This window comes from Mirounga angustirostris, unplaced genomic scaffold, assembly GCF_029215605.1.
Source record: "Mirounga angustirostris isolate CCGP_5_RB_7025 unplaced genomic scaffold, mMirAng1.0.hap1 SCAF_4, whole genome shotgun sequence".
Lineage (NCBI taxonomy): Eukaryota > Metazoa > Chordata > Mammalia > Carnivora > Phocidae > Mirounga > Mirounga angustirostris.
In genome coordinates, this window is record NW_026991712.1 from 48196260 (window position 1) to 48215579 (window position 19320).

At 37.7% G+C, this 19320-nt stretch overlaps 1 protein-coding gene across 4 annotated transcripts in view; it reads right to left on the bottom strand.

The window, feature by feature from the left end:
* The window catches only part of WWP1 (WW domain containing E3 ubiquitin protein ligase 1), a 114285-nt gene that overhangs the window by 30511 nt on the left and 64454 nt on the right, over nucleotides 1–19320 (bottom strand). For all 4 annotated transcript variants that reach the window (XM_045896282.2, XM_045896283.2, XM_045896277.2 and 1 more), the window contains 6 exons: nucleotides 12691–13024; nucleotides 6562–6657; nucleotides 4357–4531; nucleotides 1997–2051; nucleotides 1828–1912; nucleotides 1570–1698 (listed from right to left, as the gene is read on the bottom strand). In XM_045896282.2, coding sequence (XP_045752238.2) covers nucleotides 1570–1698; nucleotides 1828–1912; nucleotides 1997–2051; nucleotides 4357–4531; nucleotides 6562–6657; nucleotides 12691–13024 — 874 coding nt within the window. The remainder of the gene's footprint in view (nucleotides 1–1569; nucleotides 1699–1827; nucleotides 1913–1996; nucleotides 2052–4356; nucleotides 4532–6561; nucleotides 6658–12690; nucleotides 13025–19320) is intronic.

A 19320-nucleotide genomic window follows, 5' to 3' on the forward strand; every position in this document is an offset into this window, starting at 1 on the left:
TTGAGTTCACAGACAAATTAATATTTGACCAAAAACATGGAGGGCATTAAGTCATGTACATATTTGGGGAAAGAGCAGAATAAAAGCTAAGACCCAGAGGTAAAAGCCCAGGTACTTGAGGCATAGCTAGGGGGCCCGTGAAGCTGAAGCAGAATGAATGAGGGGAGAAAACAGAGATGAAATTGAAGAGCTAACAGGGGTCACATTCTGTAAGGCAGTGGAAGCCACTGTGAGGACTCTCCTTTTCACTCCGAGATGGGAAATCACTGAAAAGTTTTTGTGTGAAGGAATGACTTTATACTTAATAGAAAAAAGACAGAAAAAGTCAATCCTGTTGCTGTATGGAGAATAACATTATACGAGGTGTGGGTAGGAAAGCAGAGAGACAGAGGCACCACTTCAGGTGACCATGTGGTGGCAGTGGACGTGGTGAGACCTAAGTGGATTCTGGACATACTCTGAAGCTGAGGTAGCTAGAAATGTATTGTGTCAAACGCTCCTAAATCAAATGAGACAGGACTGGAACCAACTCCTGAATTAACAATTAACAATGCGGAGGTCACTGGTATCCTTAAGTTCAGGGTCAGTGGAACTTCCTTGTAGTCTGTTTGAAAGAGAAATCAGAAAGAGCAATGTAGAGACAATGCTTTCAGGTACTTTTCCTGTAAAGGGCAGCAATAAAAATGAATTTTCACAGAATTAATTTGAAAGGTAAAATGCTGTGCTTTTGTTTATTTGTTTTTAATTGAGGAGAAACAGCAGCTGAGGAGGAATAATTCAGTAGAAGAAGAAAAACTGACGATGGAGGATAGAAAGATGGTAACTGCTGGAGCAATTAAATGGGAAAGAGGGGGCAAGATCTAGAGTGCTAGCAAAGGGACTGGCCTTTGATAGGAACAATGATAGTTCACCTATAGGATCAAGAAGGAAGACAGATGCTGGGAGGTGGGCAGATGTGACAGTAGGAATTTGCAAAAAACAAGAAACAAAAAAAAACCCCTTTTATGGTTGCTTCTATTTTCTTAGTGATGCAAAGATATCACACCTAAGAGTAAGGATGAAGGTGAGCTCTGTTTTAAGATACTTTTATCTGGAAAATTCAAATGTGTTCACATCTCATTCCTTCATGAATTACAGTAGCATGATGGGCAGTTAAGAGCACAGTCTCTGTGAACAGACTGCCTTGGTCTGAAACCAGCTCTATTCCCTTCCGTCTGGTTTTGCGTAAGTTAGTTATGCTCCCTAAGCCTCAGTTTCTACACTGAAAAATGGAAAATAATAGTATCTACTTAAGGTTGTTTGGAAATAAAATGAGCTAGTTTATACAATCAATGTTCTTAGAACAATACTCTGCACATAGCGATCACAAGATAAATATTTGCTATCATTATTATTAACACATTATGTGCTACAAATTCATTCTGTAGTAATGTAAAGCAAAGATGGGTACACCGGGCTCTTACTTATATAGGTTTTCTTGATCTGCAAAGTACAATCTGTTGCTAAACTTGAGGCTAAATTTTTATGTCCTCATTAAACAGCATTTAAGAACTTCAGGTTTTCACTTACACAGATGACTTCCCATTGCGAGGATCTTTGAATGTTGTTGTTCTTGTATTATGATCAACAAAGTACCTAACACCTTCCCGAGTATACCTAATTTCCCAGCCTTCTGGCAAGGGTTCTTCATTCTGTAAGCTAAAAGATAGAGTTAGAGTCACAAGGTGAATATTTTCTAGGTACCAAAAACATCCAAATCTAGGTTTACTTGATTCTATCTACAGATATATGTAAGATGACTTAATTAAGGCCATAGCACACACATACCCTTGAGTTCTGGGATCTTCCCACTGGGTTGTTTTTGTGTTATGATTCACAAAGTAAACCCTGTCGGTTGAATCCACTCTTTTTTCTAAAAAATAGAGTGAGCACAGCATTTAATGACTATTTACTATATATACCTTCAGGTATTTTTACCAACAACATATCAGCTTACCCCAGCCTGGTGGCAAAGGCCCATATGGGTCATTTTCTGCAGCTAACATTGAAGCCTGATTGGAGAAAGGGTTGGAGGGAAAAATAAAAATATTACTTTAATATAAAAGCAGAGATAAACTAAATACTTGGTAGAACCACATTTTATAGTGATTTTCTAAAAAATATGATAAAGGAATGTGAATATAGTGATTTCAAGACACAAAGTACATTTAAAAATGTTATGAGTTAAGAGGAATCCATCAGTTGATAAAATCATTAGTTTTTCTAAGATGACTTAGAATAATATATTGAGGTCAATATTTTAATTTTTTAGCCCTTCTACAATAATCTGTTAGGAGTGAAATGAGACAGAAGAGCATACAGAAAGTTGTGGTGTTTAAATGAAAAATATTATTTAAAAGTACAATAATAATCACAGTTCTCTTTAAGACACACCTACTAATAAAACCAACATTAAAATCCAGTATCATCTTTATACAAGTAAATCCTTATCTTAATATTAGTATTCTTTTATATATTCATAAATAAAAACATTCATGCTTACATATATTATAACCCAGAAATATATTCAGAAGAAAATGTAAACACTCTACTACCAATTTTAAAAGACTGATAAATATAAAAATCATCACCTGAAAAAGTACGTCTTAATGCATCTTGATAAATATTTTATAACCTTGTAATAGATGTTGTTAATTTTACCCAATATCCATCTCCCATGCCTTCTTCCTTGACACTCAAACCATGGTTTTGTTTGAGGTAGCAATGTGTCCATCTAATATTCCATTCCCAGCCTTCCTCACAGCTGAGTTGGTAGAACGACCAATTCTAGCCAGTGAGCACTGGCAGAAGTCCCTGGTAAGGGCATCCCTTTTCGAGTAAAAAGGCAGGGCTTGCAAGATAAAAGCCATCTGCCCTTCTCATTCCCTTTTCCCTTTCTTCCTGTCTACAATGGGGAATGAAGCCCAAAGGGCAGCAGCTCTGTATGACCGAGGTAAGCACGAAGCATGGTAACGATGCACAAAGAATCTGGGTACCAGGTGGCATTACTAAGCCAATGTATGTGTTAGCCTGGACTTTTATCCCAGACTTGTGCTATACTTAGATAATTACACCTCAACCTGTTTAAGGATGTTCTATGCAGGAGAACACACTTCTACTACATCCCTATGACCTAATTCTGCCGTTTCCCGAGGTTTTCACATACACAGCTAAGTTGACCCAGAACAAAAGCACACAGTACATAATTTCTTGTTTACTATATACAGCTAAACAACGAAACCTTACTACAGATTTCTGTACAAGTTACCAAAGAACCAGCAATTGGTGGCAGTAGGAGATGCTATGTAGGCTGGGTTGGCCCACTCCCTCTATGCTGGCTACAGAATACCAGGAGAATGGGTCAACCTGCAAATGAGAACTTATTATTTAACCTCTGAAGAAAATGGAGCTGAAAGAGCCAGCCTGAGGCAAGATAATGAAAAAAGAGTTATTTAAGTTTTCTTTTTGTGTCTTTCCTAATTCCTCCCTATCTGCTAGCCTCTACGTTTTGGGTTTTCAAGTTGATTCAAAACACTCTCTAGAGATGCCCGGTACTTAAAATTTGTATTTTCCACTTCCTGTGATCAAACCTATTTAACAAAGGTTTCCCTCTACCCCGTTTTTTTTTTTTTTTTTTGAGACTTTATTTATTCACTTGACAGAGAGAGACAGAGCGAGAGGGAACACAAACAGGGGGAGTAGGAGAGGGAGAAGCAGGCTTCCCGCCGAGCAGGGAGCCTGATGTGGGGCTCGATCCCAGGACCCTGGGATCATGACCTGAGCCAAAGGCAGATGCTTAATGACTGAGCCACCCGGACGCCCCTACCCCCGTCTTCTTGTGGATGTTTGCTTATGGCAATAAATGGACTATCAATTGGTCAAATTTTCAGATAGCATTAGATTTTTCGGACAAAACTATCTCCACATGAAAGTGCTGTTTCTGAGAATCTGGAATGGGAATCAGAACATCTGGAAAATGGCAATCCTGGTCTTAAGTAAGGTAACCAGTTTTGTTTAAAGCAAACAAAATGATTCCAATTAAAGGCAGAGAACTGGGAATTAGGAAAGACAAATTATTTCATCAAGAAATTTCACTTACGAAACTACCACTTAATAAAGACAAAAACTGTACTTATGTTAGTAAACTAGAATGAAAAAAAAACTTAAAGTGTGTATGTATATCAGAAATAATTATTTATTAAAGAGTAAATAAAAAATACCTTGCAGTGCAGTCTATAACATTTCAAAATCACCAAAGTAGAAAAGAGCAAATGCCTGGAGGAAGAGTTGTACTGACATCTCACAATCTGCTCTTACCGAATAGAGGTATCGCTGGTTGAACTGCTGCATCGCTCCCTGCAACTGGTTTCGCTGAGACTGCCACTGCTCAAAGTTGCGGACAGACTCCATGGTGGGTCGCTGCCACGTGGTTGTTCTGGTGTTATGATCCACGTAATAAACTCTGCCGCGATCATCAACTCTTCTCTCCCAACTACCACCAACAAAGTAAGCATGAATAAAAATTGAACAGAAACCTGAAAGTATTTAGTTAACAGTTCACTCATATAATCTAAAAATCAGAGACACAACAACGTAACTGTAAAATTTTGAATATGTAACTTGCTTTTTTAACTAAATTGCCTTCCCATTCTACCACTACATTATTTCTAAGAATGGTCTAAAAAAGGGGCCAAAGACTGAATAGTCTCCGTATCAATCTGACTACCCTCTCTCTTTATCTGGTTAAGAAGCTCCTGAGTGCTCACTGTACACCTAGTGATCTGCCCCTCCAGCCACTGCCCAAGTTCAGGGCTGTAACTCAACCCTTAACAGGTCTTTAACTTTCCTGCTGTTATCCGGCTGAACGCAAGTGCAGATTCAGTCATGACATTCCACCTATCACAGCTCTCTGGCACGGCATTAAAAATGAATCCATTCACCATTTCAGCCTCATCTCCCCTGAGCCCTTTCAAGGGACCTACACGAGAGCCAAATCAACTCACTTGCTGGTCCCAAGTGTGTATGTTTCACTTTGTCATCTCTTTGTCTGAATATTCCCTCAAAACAAAATGCCCTTTCCTATTTCGCCACCAACTGAAGTTCGCTCCATCCTCCCAGGTTCAGATAACCGTTAAGTCAATTTGTGCCATTAACTTAGTTATGTAGCTTATTCGAGGGACAAGGCAAGCCTAGAGTTCTCCTACTTACCCCCATTCTCAGCTCCCTCACAAACACTTCTTCTCTGTGCCATTAACTCATACAATGATTTAAGAGTCCTTTCAGCAACCAATCTCACAAAAATAATATTACTTGTCCTGAATTTTCTGGACTTGGACCGTGTTTTATATTGGTGGACTTTAAGTTACATCTGGAAGGACAGATACTCTTGAGTGTGTAGCAAAGACAATAAGGAAAATATTGCAGGTACAGGCAGAGTGGGGTTTTTTGGTATGTACGTATGTACGTATGTATGTATGTATGTATGTATTTAAAAGATTTTGTTTATTTATTTGAGAGAGAGAGACCACAAACGGAGGAGGAGGGGCAAAGGGAGAAGCAGGCTCCCCATGAGCAGGGAGCCCAATGCGGGGCTCGATCCCAGGACCCCAGGATCATGACCTGAGCCGAAGGCAGATGCCTAACTGACTGAGCCACACAGGTGCCCCTCAGATAGAGTGTTTAAGAAGAATATAAATAATAGGGACACCTGGCTCGGTCAGTTAAGCGTCTGCCTTCGGCTCAGGTCATGATCCTGGGGTCCTGGGATGGAGCCCCACATCGGGCTCCCTACTCAGTGGGGAGCCTGCTTCTCCCTCTACCTGCTGCTCCCCCTGCCTGTGCCCTCTCTCATGTGCTCTCTTTCTGGCAAATAAATAAATAAAAATAAAATCTTAAAAAGTAGACAAATAATATAATTCAACTAGCTATCAGCACTATAATATGTATAAAGAGTTATGAAAGATAAGAACACAAAGGAAAAGGAAGATCTGTTTGTGAATGACTGTGAATGACAGCCTAACAGCATGAATTTATTTAGCCTGTAATAGAAATATTTTTATTCATTTAAGACCCTCTATAATTTTAGCCATAATGTAATACAATTTTACTTATAGTAATCTTTTAGTTCATAACTTTGAACCACTCTCACATCTCTTATATCATTAAATCCCATGTAACATAGCTTAGACCACTATCTTTGGAGAACCATACATATGAATTTTCCTAAATAGGCCTTTCATTCCTTAAAGACCAATGACAAGCACTACAATTGGACCAAAATTCCTTAACTACTCTCAGTAACTCATGCCAGTGTTTGACAATCTCTTGAGGAAGCCCCTTCAGACTAACTGTAGAAGAGATATGATATAACAAATCTCATTTACTGAAATTATTTTTCACAGAAGTAAATGAAGGAAATATAACATGCACAATGAAAGAATCATTTTATGTTGTAATAAGTAAGTTTAAGAAATCAGATGTATGATAAAACACAACTGGAGATGCATAAAGATGCCACATTACCCTGGAGGTAAAGGTTGCGGCCTCTCCCATGTGGTCGTTCGAGTGTTATGATCCACGTAATAAGTTCTACCATGAGGATCTTTTCTCTGTTCCCACCTTTAATAAAAATGCAAAAACAAAAATAAAAGATAACTAAGACAATCTGAAAAATCATTCCTTCTTATAATCAGGAAAATTACCGATAAGTCTTACTTTAAAAGGTTATATATACACACACATATAAAGTTTCTTTTCCCAATTATTAGTGCCTTTTAAGTTCTTAATTATTCCCTTTCTATTAACAGTATCAGAAACTCAACAAAATAGTTAACAAAGGAAGATAAAGTAGTACCTAAAGTTTTAAAAAGTTACTAATTTATAGAATTTATCATCAGAAAATTTATTATCAGAAATGTATCATCAGAAAAGACAAATCAAGGGACGCCTGGGCAGCTCAGTCGGTTAAGCAGCTGCGTTCCGCTCGGTCATGATCTCAGGGTCCTGGGATTGAGCCCTGCATCGGGCTCCCGGCTCAGCAGGGAGTCTGCTGCTCCTTCTCCCTCTGCCCTTCCCCCTGCTTGTGCTCTCTCTTTCAAATAAATAAATAAAATCTTAAAAAAAAAAAAAAAGACAAGTTTAATCAAAAGTAGAGGAACTTTCAGCCTAATATCACACTCAAGGCACAAAATGTTAATGAGGTAATATTCACTTTTGCCCGCAATTTCAAAAATACATATCTAAAAGATTTTAGCAGAAACTGCATTAAAAAAGTGTATGTGGTGACACTGCTCCACAAAAATTCTTCGATATGCATAGTGTCTTCTTTTTGTATACAACTATCTCCTTCTTGTTTCTGGTAAAACTCCTGAGTTTTTGGACATCCCAATTTCATCTTTTTCTGTTCCATCTCAAAGATTCTCAATCTCTTATTTTCCCCACTCTTATTTTCTCCTCTGTGATTCCTGTTTCTTCCTCTCCATTCTTTCTGTAATATGGTATAGAAGAAAAATGTTAAATATAAAATATAAAAACCTGCTTTTTTCTGAGTTTAACATTCTTGTTTTCAATTGAAAGTAAAATAAATGGAAGTATTTTTCTCTCTCTTAAACCCCGGGAACCAATTTAATTTGATTCCTCTTGGCCTTTAATTATTAAACTCTTTTTTTTTTTTAAGAGTTATTTATTTTAGAGAGAGAAAGAGAGCGGAGTGAGAGGTGGGGCAGAAGGAGAGGGAGAGAGAATCTCAAGCAGAGCACAGAGCCTAACACAGGGCTCGATCTCATGACCTTGAGATCATGACCTGAGCCAAACCCAAGAGTCAGACACTCAACCCACTGAGCCACTCAGGCACCCCTAAATTATTTTCTTACACAATGATTATACATATTAAAGCTATTCCCTAAGCAAGGTGTACACATATACACATACTTAAAAAAGACATGTAAAAAAATTAAAAGTTTACTTAAGCTGCATCCAATAAACACAAGTCACAAAATGCTTCAGAAGTAACTATGAACAATAAAAATGCCCAAGTTCACAACTGACTCAGGATCATTTAAGTTGTTAACTTATCTATTAAAAAAGTACTGGGCGCCTGGGTGGCTCAGTTGGTTGAGCGACTGCCTTCGGCTCAGGTCATGATCCTGGAGTCCCAGGATCGAGTCCCGCATCGGGCTCCCTGCTCAGCGGGGAGTCTGCTTCTCCCTCTGACCCTCCTCCCTCTCATGCTCTCTGTCTCTCATTCTCTCGGTCTCAAATAAATAAATAAAATCTTAAAAAAAAAAAAGTACTATTGCTCTCTTCCTTTTTGTGGCCTTCACTGAAGCACCAGTAGCCAAAATGAAGTTCAATCCCTTTGTGAATTCTGACCAGAGCACACTTGAGTAAGTAAATATGGAAGGATTTGGTGAAATATATTAATAAAATAACTGAATTAAGTTACTGATTGAATAACTAGCGGTTTCAAACTTGGATAATGGGACAGATAGTAAGACTTGCCTTCTCATAAACCACAAAGAACAGTTACCTCATTCTCTCCTGTACTGCTAACCTCGGTGTCCACAGACTCCTCCTCATTAGAAGCTGATTACCCTTTAAAGTCTCTCCTATTTAAACAAACAAACTTTAAAGTCTCTCCCATTTTATAAAACAAAAACTAACCCTCAGTTCTCCATTTCTCCCTGTGCATTTCCACCAACCAAACATTCCTTTCTCTGTGTGTTCACAGGTAAAAAGCTTTACATAACAGCTCTCTTTAAATGTTTTCTACACACTTCTACCCTTCCCATTCACTCCATTACACAGCACTCTGAATACAGCTCTATTTCCCAGAAACTGCTTTGTCAAAGGTCAACAATAAATAATCTGTTGTTAAATTCAATTGGTGCCTTTCAGTTCTTATCTTAAATTTTTTAGCAGTTTTTGACCTTCTTAACCACTTCCTCAGAAGCATTTACAAGCCAGAGCCTTTGCCCAGTTGTTCATTCACTCAAAATCATTTAATTGGGCACTAATTCACTTATTTAACAAAATTTATTGAGTACCTGCTATATGGCAGGCATGGTTTTGGGTACGAGTACAGAAGTGGACAAAATAAAGCCCTTTCCAGTCCAGTGGAGAGAAAACTGACAAGACACAAATATATGTCACATGGTGATTTAAGTGTTACAAAGAAAAATAATACAAGTTGTGCTGATTAGAAGAACCCGACTCAAAAAATTCATGCTGATCTCGTTTATACTTAGTTCTGTAACAGGGAAAACTAATCTAAAATCTATAGTGGAAAAAAATCACAACAGTGATTGACTGAAAAAGGTACTTAGAGAACTTTCTGGGATGATGGTAATATTCAATATTTTGATAGGGGTTTAGTCACCAATGTATGTATTTGTCCAAATGCATCAAAATGGTACGTAAACTTTACCTAAAAAACTTTAAACAAATATTGAACTCTAGTTAATGATAGACAAGCTGAAGTACTGAAGGGCAAAATATACTGATGTCCACAACTCACTGAACTGCATTTAAAAGTTAGATGGATAGAGAGATGAAGAGACAGGAGATAAAGCAAACAGTAAAATGTCAATTACAGAATCTACTGGTAGATACCAGGGTGTTCACTGGCAAATTCTTTAAATTTTTCTGCATGTTTATAAATTTTCCTAGCAAAAATCTGGGGAAAAATAAGACAGGGTAAGGGGATGGGTGCAGAGGGGACTGATTTAAACAGGGGGAATCAGAAAAGGCCCCTGGAGTAAGGTAACATTTGAGCAGAGACCTGAGTCATGCAGATATCAGAGGAATAACATTCCACACACAAGTCTGGGCAAATGCAAAGGTCTTTGGGTGAGATAATGCTTGGCATAATACTCAAACATCATCTCCAGAATGGAATACTCTTCTCTCAGAACACTTGTAATTTCATTGGTAATTAGCTAAATAGCTGAGCAAGTTACAAAAGAGAGGAAACACAGGAACTAAGAAAGATTTTTGAGGAAAGAGAGAAGATGATGTAAATTTGAAAACTGCTAACTTGGACAGGTTACACAAAGAGAGTACTGCCTAAGCCAGAAGAATCAACCTTGGTTCCATTCTTCTTTTCTACTGTCCTCCTCACAACTGATTACCAGGATACATCTTATCATCACCTTATGAGACTAGTGTCCACCTCAGTGCCGGCTATTTTAATTTTTCACCAGGATTAGAAGTTTCTAAGCTTTTCTTTTTTAAAGCACCTTTTTTTTTTCTTAAGATTTTATTTATTTGAGAGAGAGAGAAAGAGAGAAAGAGAGTGCGAGCAGGAGTGAGGAGGAGAGGAAGAGGGCCAGACTCTAGGCTGAGCATGGAGCCCGACGCTGGGTTCGATCCCAGGACCCTGAGATCATGACCTGAGCCAAAACCAAGAGTCGGACACTTAACCAACTGAGCCACCCAAGTACCCTTGCTTCCGAACTTTTTTGATGACAGTTCACAGAATAAGAAATATGTTTTAAATAAACATCTCTGTGTGTACTAGAATGCTATTTACCTACAGATTTTATACACACAAACCCGCACCAGAAAAATAAACTTTCTGGAAACAATGTTTACTCTCACTACAACTAACACTCTTCAGTATTTTCTATTCTGGTCTATACTGACTTACTTCAATTATGTGTTCAAATGCTGGTCATAATCTGCTAATGGGGTGCAACCTGCAACTTGAAAATCACTTATGTAGGTTACTACAAAAGTCTCCTAACACAAAGATCACATATGGTGGCTACAGGCATGCTGAAGCATTTATTTGGCCCCCACAGAATTAAGTTTATGTGCTTATTATCATTTTAAATCATAATGCCTGCTTCTCTCATTTATAAACCATCCTGGCTGCCATCCTAACTTGTCTCCTTGACTCCTAAAATCTGTCTATACCACTGCTAGAATGAATGACCTAACTAAAATGTAAACAGGACAATGCCACAACCCTGCTTAAAATTCATTAATGTTTATTCATGGTTTTCAGGAAAATACTCCCACACTCTTAGAAAAAGTATACAAAATTCTTCATAGGACTGTTTACTCTTTAGTACTACATATGTCACTTCCTCAAATGCTGAACTCAAGCTGTAACAAAATACTATTTCCTGAATTCTACTTATACATTTTTATGGATGCCAGAGATCTGAACATGCAGTTGGCTCTACTGAGAATGAGCCTTTCACTACTGGAGCCTACATTATTGCTCTGCTAAGTCCTAACCCTCTGTCAGAAATGCACTTAAGGGTCATCTCTTTCAGAAAGTATTCTTTGATCTCAATAGTGTAGGCTACTCTCCTGAAAGATCTCTGTATATGTTCCCACCCACAACCTGCTAAACTGAGGTCTAGCCCAGCTTTAACTATGCGGTATAGTTGTTGCTTACTTATCTTTACCCTCCCATCAGACCATGAGGTTCTTAACAGCTTCTTAGATATACGTGTCACAGTGGCAGACACATGAAACTAGGATAAGTGACTAAGCTGCCAAAGACCGAAAACGAAGGGACAAAGAGATTTTTGAGAGAGAAGGGAAGATACTGTAAGGTCTGAAATGCTGGCAGGGAACAAGTGGGGATTTCCAGAAGTAGCTGAAAATAAGCTCAGAAAAAGGTCTGGCCCGGACAAACAGATTTGATAGTTACAGTGACGGGAGAGCATGAGCACCAAGAGAGAAAGAAGAACATGCGAGCAGAGGAACAAAGGCTAAAAAAGGCTGAAACCACTATTAGGCAGTGGGCAAATCAGATGAGGCAGCAAACAGCACTGAGAAAAACAGTTCAGAAAATAAGACAGGGCTATGAACACAATGACTGCGATGAGAAACCGAGGGTAGAAGACCTCTAGCAGTGCAGTTTCCACAGCTCCGAGAGGAGCCCTGCTAACTGCTGCGAGCTGTGCAGGGAAGCACTGCGTCCGTACGTCTATCGCTGCACCATCAAACTGCACCACATATATGTGTACAAGTCTGAGCCACTGGAAATAAACTTTTTGAAGTCCAAGACAATGAATGATTAACTCATATTAATATCATCAAAGCCAAGTAAAGAGTCAAAAAAACCTGTTAAGTAAATCTGGGAGAGATGACCAAATGGAATACACACATAGAGTAACTCTTTAAAGGAAATCTTAGGAAGCTGAATGTTTTCAATGGGAAAATTTAAAGGGAACTAAGAATTATTAAGCAGCAACAAAAACCTGAATTTTTAACAGAGGTAATCAGCAGAGTTAGGTGACGTTCCCAGCACTCAGTGCTAACTGAGAAAAAGGATGGCCACATTGGGGCCTGGGGAGCAGACCATAAAGGAAGCTAGAGAACTGAAGTAATTATATAGTGTTATGATCATTCTTCTCTAGAAGTAAAAATAAACCAAGAATCAAATCAAGTGTGTCTTGCAAACTAACACTAGGTTTTTTTCTTTTCCCTTCATACTGCACATACTTCATTAGTTAACTGTCCTCAGTTCTAAAAAGTACTTGGTTTGTGGCAAATGAATTATATCAATCAGATTCTGACTTCGATTTCAAATTACTAAACAATGGAAAAATTTTATATACACATTCAACAGTCATATTATTAAAAAGTTGCTATTCAAATGTAAGTCAAACTTCTAAAGCAATATATTTAACATACCCTGATGGCAAAGTTTCTGTGTTGGTATTTCCAGACTGTTGCCGTACAGGTTCCACACACCCATCTGGCTGTCTTAATTTGGCTGCCTCAGTAGCAGAATTATTTCCAGAATTAGAGGCAGCAGGGTCTAAAGTACTTCCAGCTTCAGATCCAAATGCTGCACTGTTAGAGGGAATACATTCATTGCGTTCTGAGGAAGTCAGTATTTCTTGTGGAGGATCTTCAACAGTAGTAGTAGCGCAATTTGAAGACAAGGCGGTTTCTTCAGGTACTGTTGCAGTACCCGTGGTGGAAGCATTATTGGTTGGTGCAGATGAGGATGATTCTCCATTAACTGAAAAGAGAAAAATCAGTAAGACGAACTGTCAAGGAATGATGAAGCCAACAACTCACCAGTTATACTTATTTAGTTCCTAATCCACCCTGAGTAATGTATCAGGTACTGATGAAAATAATGTTTTCTCTTGCTTACATTTTACAGATGAACATATAAATAATAAAAATTTAAGAATACAGTTGACCCTGGAACAACACAGGTTTGAGCTATGCGGGTCCACATATATGCAGATTTTCTTCAATAAATATAGTACAAACCTTTACGAGTTTCTTTAACATTTTCTCTATCTTACTGTACTGTAATACGGTATGTAATAGATATACAAAATAAGTGTTGACTGTTTATTTACTGGTAAGGCTTGAGGGTCAACAACAGGCTCTTAGTAGTTAAATCTGTGGGGGACTCCAAAGTTCTACAAAGACTTTCAAATGGCGGGGGTTGGGGGTGGGGTGATGTTGGTGCCCCAAATCCCCTGTTGCTCAAGGGTCAGCTGTGTGTATACACACACTAACAACCTTAACTTAAGGAAAAGAGAAACCAGCATGAGTTTAACATGTTTTTCCTCCAAATGATCAATTCTGAAAGTCTGCATGGTTTATATAAAAACTTTAAACGATCCCTTTCAATCTCCCTTTTCATATGCAAATGGTAGTAATATCAAAAGGGTAGCTAATATCAAAAATGCCAATGGGGCAGATAAACAGTGGCATTAATTTAGTACTACAGGGGACTGCCAAAAAGATCCAGAAATTTATTCTGCATTTTCTGAAGAAATGATTCAGTACTGGGATCCACTAATACCATTTTCTTAATGTTCATTTTAAATGTGATTGATGAATTTCAATTATGTGTCACTATTAAAGTGAGCCAAATTAAAACTGCAAAGAAAATAGATTATTAACCAAAACCAAAGAAAATGCCACATAAAATTCTAATTGAAATGGGGGAGGGAGACCTAATAAAGAGTAATGGAATCATCAGGTAGATTTTTAAAGAAAGAAAAAGATTTAAATAGTGGAAAGGAAATGTACTATTAAAGGAATCAAACTATAATTACAAAAAAACCAAGAGAATGAATTAAGTTCTGTCCAAATATGGGGGAGAGAATGGCTTGGAGGAAAAAAAAATACAAGAATTAAAATATTTACAGTTACCCTGTATCAAACACTGTTAGGTAACACCGAGAAATGAAAAGAGAATGTGCACAGAGAGACTAAATTCTGGTGTCCTCTATATGATGCTCACTTAAAGAATTATCTCATTTAATATTTACTCTTCAACAGTGCAGAAATTAATTTCCAAAAATGGAAAAGCTTAGCAGCAGTATTTTCAAAGCAAAATAACACTAAATGGGAAAAGAGGAATAATTGAGAAAAGATAATCCAGACCAAGAAGAAACAGTCATTAACCTTTATGCATGCTAAAACACAGCACACAAAACACAAACCGTGAGAAACAAAGGAAGAAAATGAAATATTAAATAGCACCATTCAGTTGTTCAAGGCAGAAACTTCTCTTCTACAATAATTCAACAGCAAGTGCTCGCAGCTCTTCCTCCATCTGTACCACTACCTCCTGGTCCATCATTTCTTGCTTTCAATACTGGCAACAGCCTCCACATTTTAGTCAGCCTGCTTTTTCTCTTGTCCAACTACAACCCATTCTCCAAATGACAGCCCAAAGAAATCTTTTTCAAAACATGTAACTGATCTTTTCACTCCCCTAATTAAACACACCAGTGAATTCCTACGACTACCAGAATAAATTCCAAACTTTAACCACGGCCTATACTAAAGACTACATTAATCTCCACAGCTACCCTTGATTTCTCATAATGGCCTTTCTTCTGTTCCTTGAATAGAACAAACTCCTTCCCACTTCAGAGATGTGCACTTGTGGTTCCCATGGTCTTGGAATTTCTCATGACTGGCTTCTCCTCATCATTTCGAGTACATGCTCAATTACATCTTCAGAAACCACTTGAGGCAGTGCTTGAGTACCCTATTTAATGCTGTTCCTGCCACACCCTAACCTGTTTAGGTTCTCATGTTCTGAAATCATTTTATGTATTTGTTTTTATTTCTTTTCATTAAGTTCGGAGTGTGAAAGCTTTGTCAGACTTGTTCACTCTTGTATTCCCCAACTGTTACAAAATGCCTGGCATATGAAAACAGTATTTGTTGAATCAATAAATTAAAAACAGATCACAGAGGAAGAAATGAACTGAACATACCTCCCTCAAAACTATGCAGATTAAAGAGTGTTAGTAGAAATATTAGTTAAGCACATGAAGAATTTAATAACACAATATATCTGACTTAAATTATAGTTAGTTTCTTACATACATATTCCATCCAAACACTCTAAAAATTTTTAGAAAACCTGACATGTCAAAGACCAAAGGAAAATCCCCAATTATACAATAAGGAGGCCACATTCTAACTACAATAAAACTAGAAACAAGCAGGGTGCCTGGGTGGCTCAGTCAGTTGGGCATCTGCTTTGGCTCAGGTCATGATCCCAGGGAACTGGGACTGAGTCCCATATCGGGCTCCCTGCTCAGCGGTGAGCCTGCTTCTCCCTCTGCCTGCCAGCACCCCCTGCTTGTGCTCGCTCTCTGACAAGAAAAAACAAAACAAATAAACAAAAAACTAGAAGCAAAGCAATACAAAATACAACTTACTAAAATGTTTACTGAAAGTCTGACATAATCTGCTAAACACTTTTTAAGGGTTATTTTATTTGGTCTTCAAAGAACAATGCTGAGACAGATACCAGCATTATTCCCATTTTACCAGTGAGAAAACTGATACTTTTATGTCCATAAAAATGATAGTTCTCCCCCAATCCACAATCAATTTGCTTATAAGATAAACTAAATACTAAGTTAAAGAGGAAATAATAATGAAATTATAAACTTTAGGGAAATTAATGGCAATGAAAACAACTGTATCAAATGCTACTGGACAAAGCCAAAGAAGTATCCAAGGATATAAGAAAGAATGGCAATAAATGAGCTTAACAGTCAATTCCAGAGCCAGGCAGGAAAAATGGTAGAAGGAATTAAAAGAACAGTAAAACAGATTAGAATTTCCTAATTTACCTGAGAAGAATCCGTTGAGATCTTGTTGGAACTATAGATCTCAGTTCCCATTCTAGACTTAATGAATTTCTAGGGGAAATCTCTAAGGAAGGGTCTGGGAATCTGTATTTTTAACAAATGCTTCAGATGAATTCTTACTGGTAAATTTGGAGAAGCCATTAAGTATACCTTTCTGAGTTTTATAAAGAAAAACATACATGAATAACACTAGGAATGTCATGAACCACTTTATATCAGTAAGTCTCAAATATATTAACTATGGGACACCTGGCTGGCTCAGTTCCTAGAGCATGTGACTCTTGAGCCCCACTTTGAGTGTGAACATTACTTTAAAAAGAAAAAAATCTTAAAAAAAAAAAAAAAAAGCTAAGCTCTGAAATATATTAACTAAGATAACAGAAAGACAAATTGAAAAGACATCATGGGGCACCGGGCTGGCTCAGTCAGTGGGACATGCGACTCTTGATCTCAGGGTTATGAGTTTGAGCCCCATGTTGGGTGTTGAGATTACTTAAAAATAAAATCTTTAAAAAGAAAATAAAAAAGACTCATCACAGTAGAATGAAAAAGGTGATGAAATATCTAATATCATTCCACCAAAGAGCACAGGACTCACTTAAGTTTTCTGAGAAAATTCTATGAACCCTTCAATGAACAGATCACTCCCACGTTATTTAAAGTGGTATAGTACATTAGGGAAGAAAAAGAAAAATTGAGTTTCTTAATTTATTCTGTGAGGGTGATATAGCTCTAGAGTTGCAACTAAATAAATTAAAAGATAGTTCAGTATTAGGAAATTATGTTAGGAAATCAACTATGCTAACACATTAAAAAAAGCCTACTTTTTAAAAAAAAGCCTACTTTTTTTTTTTTTAAAGATTTTATTTATTTATTTGACAGAGAGAGAGAGCACAAATAGGCAGAGTGGTAGGCAGAGAGAGAGGAAGAAGCAGGCTCTCCGCTGAGCAGGGAGCCCGATGCGGGGCTCGATCCCAGGACCCTGGGATCATGACCTGAGCCGAAGGCAGGTGCTTAACCAACTGAGCCACCCAGGAGCCCCCATATGACTACTTTCAATACAAACAAAAAAGCATTCAATAAAACCCTGATAAAATACTTGATAAGAGGAATCAAGAGAAATTAGTAAATAATCTATATTATTCATCAGAAACCCAGAAACCCACAGTAAGCATCATATATTAACTTCAAGGCATTAGGAGAATTTCCATTAAGGTCAGGAACAAACTAAAATCAGAAACAAAACAAGGAAGATCACAATCACCACTCCAATACTGCTGATTACTTTGACAATGCATTAAGACAAGAAAGAAGTGAAAAATATTAGAAATAAAATGATGAAACTCATTCACAAAGGATAAGTTTATTTAAAACATTCACAAGAATCAACTGAAAAACTCTTAGTACCATTTGACCAAAACATTTTAACACAATGACCCTATGTAAGTTCAACATTAAAATTACACTCAAGGGCGCCTGGGTGGCTCAGTTGGTTAAGCGACTGCCTTCGGCTCAGGTCATGATCCTGGAGTCCCAGGATCGAGTCCCGCATCGGGCTCCCTGCTTGGCGGGGAGTCTGCTTCTCCCTCTGACCCTCCTCCCTCTCATGCTCTCTGTCTCTCATTCTCTCTGTCTCAAATAAATAAATAAAATCTTTAAAAAATAAAAAAAATAAAAAATAAAATAAAATAAAATTACACTCAAGACCTATCTAAACAAAACCAGAAAATAAATATACCACAGTAATGCAAAATGTTAATAACAGGGGAAATTCTGAGTGGGCATATCTTTGATTGGAGAGATTATTATTGATATAGATCTGTGGTTCTCAACTGGGGACAAATTTGTCCCCCACTCTGAAGACATTTTAGCAATGTCTGGAGCTGTTTGGTTGTCACAGCTAGGGGAAAGAGAGGATGTTAGTGGTATCTAATGGGTACAGGTCAGGAATGTACAATACATCAGACAGCTATCCACAACAAAGAATTATCTGGCCCAATAGTGCTTAAATTGAGAAACTCTGATGTGTATGTACCCAGCTGGCAAGCAGTGTCTTGCAAAACAAACATCTGTCTGTGGTACCTGCAAAATAAACATCTGTTAACAAATGATATAAGGATGAGTAAAAGGACAAACTACCAAAAAAGACAAAAGGGAAACGGAAGGCAGAGAGAAAAAGAGACGGAGGGAAGTCAGGATCATAGGCTCTTTGCTCAAGAATGTGGAGAATTTTATGTAAGCTAGTATTTAAAACGTGTGACAGGTAGGATAGAAGTTCATGCAAAGCATTTTCTTCTCTACAGATATAAGACCACACCCACTGACTTGGGTTGGTTTTTTTTTAAGTTTTTGTACATTTTTTTAAAAAGATTTTATTTATTTATTTATTTATTTATTTATTTATTTATTTAGAGAAAGAGTGCAAGCAGGGGGAGGGGCAGACGGAGAGGGAGGAGAAACCCAAGCAGCCCACAGGCTAAGTGCAGACCCTAAGGGTTAGATTCCAGGACCCTAAGACCATGACCAGAGCAGAAATCAAGAGTCGGATGCTCAACCGATGACTGAGCCACCCAGGTGCCACTCACTGGCTTGGTTTTTTAATGAATGTATCTCAATCCTTACTTTCAGCTGTTACGACACTTGGTTTACAAGACATATCTCCCTACTTTCATGTTTAATCCTTGAGAAGTTTCCCTTGTACTTTATGATATGTACCTCTCAAAGCACCATGCATTTGTCCTCACTATAACTGTTCAAATGAAGTAGAAAAAGGCAGAAATACTGGAGTATTTGAGTATCATTTTTACTTCTTTTTAAAAGTGTGACGAAGAACTGCTTCTATATATGCACTTTAAGTTTCTTTAAAGTCAATTCACACAAGTGTTCGAGAGGGCCTTTGGTGATGGTGTGGTTCTGTATCTTGACTGCAGTGGCAACTACATGAAGCCAGACATGATAAAACCGCACAGAACTACACGCACACAAAATGCAAGTGTAACTGGTGAAATGTAGATTTTGTCAATGCCAATTTCCTGATTTTGATATTATATCATAGTTATACACTGCATGTTAACATTGGGGGAGGCTGGTGAAGGGAACATGGGACCTCCCTCTACACTTCTTGGCAACTTTCTGTAATTATTTCAAAATAAAAAGCTATAAACAAAAGTTT